The sequence below is a fragment of the Emydura macquarii genome, unplaced genomic scaffold (genome assembly GCF_026122565.2).
Source record: "Emydura macquarii macquarii isolate MOO-44397 ecotype Brisbane River unplaced genomic scaffold, CSIRO-AGI_Emac_v2 contig_2699, whole genome shotgun sequence".
Classification (NCBI taxonomy): Eukaryota; Metazoa; Chordata; order Testudines; family Chelidae; genus Emydura; species Emydura macquarii.
The window spans coordinates 1,427,838-1,434,063 of record NW_027132836.1 but is presented as its reverse complement, the minus strand read 5'-3'; the positions used below and the strand labels follow the sequence as shown (position 1 = coordinate 1,434,063).

Below are 6,226 nucleotides of genomic sequence, written 5' to 3'. Positions count from 1 at the left end.
GCTGGTGGTGTATGGAGACTCTTTGTAATCGTCCCTCTGAAAATCATAACATTTCTTTCCAGGCTTATCTTTTTTTTCCCTTTCCTATCTTTATCTTCTTTACCCCCCACCTCCCGCTCTCTCAGCCCATCACCTCTTCCTCTTCTGGGACGTAGGTGCAGTGAAAGAACATCATCTGGATATTTGACAAGGAAATCAAGTGAGAGAGACTGAGACCTGGAGGAAATGGAGTTAAGATTTTAACAAGTGTGGGACTGAGACGTCAAGGTGCTACAGTCTAGTAAACAGTTCAAGGTGGGAACAATGGCCCAGATCCTGAAAGAGATTTAGGCACCTAACTCCCACCAATTTCAATGGGAGTTAGGCACTTTATACCTTTGAGAATCTGGGCCAATGTACGTAGAATTCTATAGAACTTGCCAATAACTACAGGCAAGAAAATAACAGGCAACTAAATATTAAAGGCCCAAAATTAAGCATACAGACGTGGGTGTTGTTTTCTTGAAAACACTGTACCGGTGACCCTGGGCTTGGGGCCAAATTTCTTTAGTGGGAAGGGCAAATTCAAAGTAGGTTGGCGTTAGGGGCTGGGTCATGTTCTTTGCACTCAGTGCTGTCGAGCAGTCCGGGGAGAAGCTGCATTTAAGGTAATTTCTTTTCATAACAAGTCGCTTTTGTTAAAGCTTGATAGCAAACTACCTACCTACCAGAGAAGGGGCACCATGGATAGTTACTATGAAACATCAGCCCTTTGTTTTCTCAGGCAAGGAACTGTGCTCCTGCAGGAAAAGCTTTCCTCCTCCTGCTTAGATATTTTTATGTAATGGAACTGCTCATAGTAAACTCTGCCAGAGCCAAACTCCACTTGCAGAGAAGTAGAATGAAATCCCTGTATCGTTTTAATAGATGGGGCTGGGGCGAGGGCAGTCCCAGCTTGCATGAAGTCTCCATTTATAATGAAGTTCTGTGAGCACAAAGGACTTCAGTAAAATCAGGGGATCCCCTCGTAGTAAACTGTGCAGTGGTCAAGCTGTTTTGCAGGCGGGGTGCCCAGCTAGTAGAGTGAATGGTGCCATGCTCCAAAATAAATTCCTTCTTGATATTTACAACTTTAAATAAATGAAGGGTGGGGGTTATTTTTAAATAAATTCCCAAAAGCTGGGAAAGAACTTGGCCAGATCAGATTTGTCAACTGCCTACCTGACCCTGGGAAATGACAATGAGAGCACTGGGTACCACATGCACCCCTCTGAAATATACTCATTCAGAGAGAATTCCAGAGGTTGAGTAGCTGTTTTCTGTTTGTGTATTTCTGTAAGTTTTTGCTATTTGCATGAGCATATGGGTCATTTATTGCTCAGGAGTCCCTCTGCCCCCTGCTGCCTGTTCCCCTAACTGCCACCATAATCCTCTGCTTGCAAGTTCACAATCAACTCAGAATTAAAGAGCAGAGGATTAGTACCCCTACCAACCGTCGCAGGGCAGTGGCAGAGACACCAGCTCCCTTGGATGGGTATTCCAAACCTGGGCCCAGCTGTACCTGCTGGGAGGTGTGAGCTAGCTGCAGGCAAATGCGTATGTTCCTGTTTGTTTAAATGAACCTTACATGTCTGCAACTATTGACGCAGATGTACAAGCCAAGCCTGAGCCTGCAAGAACCCTATAATTGTCTGCAAATTTGCACAGAGGGATTTTCCCCATGCCTAGCTGGCAATGGCTCCTTCATTAGCTGTTCCACCCTGGCCTATGTCTCTATCTTCATCTCTCCTACATCCCACCCCTCCCTGAAGCGACACCTCTCCCCTGTGAAATTCAGATCCAAGCACTGCATGCTTTCCTTTGTTTGTTCTACATCATACCTGCTGCTCCGGCCTTTGGCACTGCAGCTGGGGTCGTGCCTCTCAATCCCGGTAGGCAGATGGGTGCTAGCTCTGCTCCCGCTAGTGCGCTAAAAATAGCAGTATAGACATTGTGACATGAGCTAGCCACTCCAGTACAGACCCAGGGAACCACCCAACCTTGCATCCACTCTAACACTGCCCCCACCCACCCCTATCGCTGCACCCGCTCACCAAGGATCCATGTCTGCCCTCATGCACCCACTCTGACTCTCCACCCACACCACCAGGGACCCATGCCCACCCTGATGCTGCCCCCACCCACACATCATACCCCCCCCGCACAGTGCACCCCCGAGAAGGACGCACATCCAGCTTCTCTACAAACTCCTCGTGTGCTCAGGCGCCAGTGGGGCGTCTGGGTCCTTCCATTCACTGGATGTGTTTGGGGGCACATCTGGGTGACTCTACCCAGGAGTCCCTCCGTTCTCTCTTGGGGGGATGGCTGAATCCCCCAGGGACCCCTCCATTTCCTCTTGGGGGGGCACTGAGTCCCCCTGAGAACCCCTCCATCCCCTATGGGGGGGCTGGATCCCCCAGGGACCCCTCCATCCTCTCTATCTATGGGGGGGCTGAGTCCCACCATGGGGCCCCTCTATGTTCTCGGGGGGGGTTCCCCAGGGACTCCTCCATTCTCTGGGGGGTTGGGTCCCCCATGGACCCCGCCATCCTCTCCCGGGGGGGTGCTGGGTCCCCCCCCCCGGGCCTCCCGTCTCTGCTCTTTCCATGGGGGGGGGGGGCCCTGGAGTGGTTGGAACAGGAAGTGCAGCGCCCTCTCCCCGTCAGGTGACCGGCCCGGGCGGAAGGGGCGGGGCGGAGCGGACACACCGCCGGGCAGAGCCGCTGGTGGGGCGGGGCGGTGCTGTGCTGTGCTGTGGGCAGCCTGCCGCGCGCCACACCCAGAGCCGAGCCGAGCCGAGCCGAGCCCAGACAAGTGAGCGCGAGGGCGGGAGCGCGCGGCGCTGTAACGGCTGCCCCCGGCGCGTGAGCGAGCGAGCTCGCGGCCGGTGAGGAGGCGTCGGCCGGCGGGAGGGGGGGTCCCGGGCTGACCCTGCCGCGCTGGCTCCTCTGCCCCGGAGGGAAGCCGCCAGCCCCAGCTCGCCGCGGGCTGAGCGGGGTTTACCCGGCAGCCGCTCCCCGCGGCCGCCTGGCCTCCCTTGACAGCGCCTGCGGCGGGTAGCGGCTTGCAGGTGTCTGCACCGGCCGCCGACAAGCCCCGGGGCGGGAAGGCAGCCCAGACAAGCCGGGGTGGGGGGCGGACACCGGCCCGGGCCGCCGTCTGACGGGCCTCCTCTCTCGGCAGTTCGCTAGGAGCCGCGGACAGGATGGAGCAGGTCGTGGAGCGCGCCAGAGCGGCCTTCGACAGCGGCCGGTCCCGCTCCGTGGCCTTCCGCGTCCAGCAGCTGCGGGCCCTGGAGCGGATGGTCCAGGAGAAGCAGCCGGAAATCACCGCCGCGCTGCAGGCGGATCTGAGCAAGGCAATCCGTTCTCTGTCAGCCGTGTTACCTACCCTGGGGTCGGACAAGTCAGGATGGGAAAGGGCTTCCCCGGGCAGGCCTTAGATATTAGAAAGAAAAAAGGCTGTGCCCTCAAAATACTCGGGTCGCAGAGTTCTCGCCAGACCTGCTCTTTGCCTACCATTGCAGGTGTGTTCGAAAGCAGACTGAGGTGAGGGAGCTAAGCATCAGGACTGGGATGGCGAGACTCTCCCATTCCTGCAGGGTCATGTCAGCCTTCTTGTCACTGTGCTTCATTTAAGGCCCAGGCGGCCGACGCTGTTATTTTGGCTGAGGCTCTGAAGCCAGGGTCATGTCTGTGGTATAGACGTGTCTTCTCACCTCCCCACTGTTGGGCAGTATGTGGGCACCAACTATAAGTGAGACCTTCTCAGAAGAACTGAGAGTAGCCATCAGTTAGATGCAGATTCAGTTTGTGCTAATTATACGTGCCCTCATCCTGTTTCTTGCTTTGGGTGTTTCTACAATAATATGGCACCATTGCTTTGGCGTTCACTTATCGAGCACCCTGTTGTTACAGAGTGAATGCAATGCATACTCCTATGAGATCATAGGAGTGCTGGGGGAGATCGCCCTGATGGTGGAAAAGATTCATACCTGGGTCGCCCCGCAGCCTGTTGCAAAGACCATAATGACGCTGACAGATGAGGTCTACATCCACCATGAGCCATTGGGCGTGGTCCTGGTTATTGGGGCTTGGAATTACCCCTTTGTCCTGGTGATGCATCCTTTAATTGGAGCCATTGCAGCAGGTGTGGTACAACCCTTATGCCTTGTTTTGTGGGCCTTTACACATGATCATCTTTTCTCCCTTTGGAGTGTTAACATGCTCACAAAGACAACTCATTGTCCTGGTTTTGTCTCTTAGGAAATGCTGTAGTAACCAAACCTTCAGAGATAAGTGCAAATACAGCAAAACTTGTAGCTGAGCTGCTCCCCCAGTATATTGACAAGGTCAGTAAAAGACAACATTCCCACAGTTCTGTTGTTTCTGGTTGTTGTGAATTTGTCTCATAGGGCCTGGGGGCCCCTGATCAGAATTCCACCGTGCTAAGCACTGTACAGGCACATAACAAGGATGGTCTCTGCCCTGAAGCATTTGGAATCTAAGGACAAGATGAGAGCTGTTAGGTGGATACAGCAACAGGGTGAAGGCAGAGCACAGAGTAACAGAGAGACTTATGAACAGCAAGATAAACAAGGGTGAGTTTACAGAGGGATTGGAAGGAAAATAATGAGGTGGCTTTGCAGAGTTCATGAGGAGTGCATGTATGAGGGAATGTTCCATGCAGTTAGTGTATTGTGAAGTCAAGCAGGCTGTAGCCTTTCCATTTAGTGTTCTGAATTGCATCTTAACGAAAGGGTTCTCTGTGGGACTAAGTGTGGTATCATTCCTTTTAGGGTCTGCTTCTCTGATAGAAATTAATAAGAGTTTTGCTATTGACTTCAGCAGCGGCAGGTTCAGGTCCCCTAAGGTTTAAATCATGAAGGGTGACCTGATCTCTCCAAAAGTATCCAAATGCTGCAGATAGGGATGCTGGGATTAGAACTCTAGCACAAAGGAGATCCCAGCACTATTGCATTCTGACTGCTATTGTGAAATCCTGCTCTCTTTAAATGTTTTGCAAGTGAACTTGGGTGCTGTAAAAAGATAGCAATACTGTTTAGTAGCACCAGGGCTGTGGAAGCAGCAATATTTCTAAAGTGAATAGCTGCTGCTTTTGTGCCAGTGGCATTGAAATCAAAATGTTGCACCCACTCTTAGTCTGCAGTCACAGGTGTAGAAACTGGGCTGTTTCTGGCCATCTCTGGTGGGCTAGCAGATCTCTGAACTCTCAGTGAGAAGATAAAGGCCAGTCCACCTTTGAGCCTGTATGTGTCCTACCAAATCACTCTTAGGGTGAGATTTGCTGCTTTTACTCTTCTTTAAGGCTGGTTTTGATTCTCCTATGCTAGCCCTGACAGTACTTGCAGTGTTTGAGTGTTAAAATCTCAGTGGGGATAGATATAAAAATTACCAATTTGTTTGGCCCCAGCTAGGAAACTGCTCCAGCCTCCATTTAGTGAGATCCCCAAACCCACTAGAGCTGGTGCAATGTGATACGTGAGGGGTGGGTCCCTGCAAGTGGTTCTGTATTAGGGGAAGGGGGCTATTTGGGAGCTGGCTTGAATGCCAAACATTTTGGAGACTTTCATTTCCAAACTCCTCCATTGTCTAGTTCTGTGCAGGGCTGGCAGGTGGTTTGCCAAAAGGGAATTCCTCCTTCCCCCAGTATTAAACCAAACCATGGTTTTCTATGTCTTTCACAAGCGGCTGCATTAGTTTATTAATGAGCACAACCAGCTGACCAATGAGTCAAAGTTGCAGCTGTTGCAGGTATTTCCTATGCTGCTGTTGTCAGGGCTGTTTAGAAAGTGGTCTAAAGATAATGAAGCCATGAAAGTAAGCCAGACTTCCCATCATGTTGTATTGTTGTGGTGTTTAACCAGATGGCTTATACTGATAAATCGGTAAAAATGTCTGAGAACTAAGAAACAAATACCATTTCTGTACCAAAAACTGCTGCTCTTTGCTTTGGTTTCATCTTGGCTCCTGTGACATGGTAATGGAATAATTACCTCCCAGCTGGCTGTAGCTTTGTTAAAGGAATTGGTGCTTTGCTTGCAGGAATCAGACTCTGAATCTGGAGTTAACAGCTCATATCAGGTGTGAGAAATGTTTTGTCGTGTTGAGATTTCTAGGCAAACAATCCAAATGCGATGCTGACTGCATTTGCCATGAGCTTGCTGTGCAGCAACAGCAAAGTAATG

The 6,226-nt window shown here is 51.4% G+C and overlaps 1 protein-coding gene across 4 annotated transcripts in view; it reads left to right on the top strand.

Annotated features, from left to right (window-relative positions):
* The first annotated feature begins 624 nt into the window (after nucleotides 1–624).
* ALDH3A2 (aldehyde dehydrogenase 3 family member A2) overlaps nucleotides 625–6,226 on the top strand; it is a 15,063-nt gene continuing 9,461 nt past the window's right edge. The window contains exons 1-4 of one of the 4 annotated variants that reach the window (XM_067565816.1): nucleotides 625–647; nucleotides 3,202–3,376; nucleotides 3,936–4,167; nucleotides 4,284–4,369. In XM_067565816.1, coding sequence (XP_067421917.1) covers nucleotides 3,224–3,376; nucleotides 3,936–4,167; nucleotides 4,284–4,369 — 471 coding nt within the window. In that variant the 5' untranslated portion in view covers nucleotides 625–647; nucleotides 3,202–3,223. The other 3 variants (XM_067565815.1, XM_067565813.1, XM_067565817.1) reach the window with 3 other exon arrangements.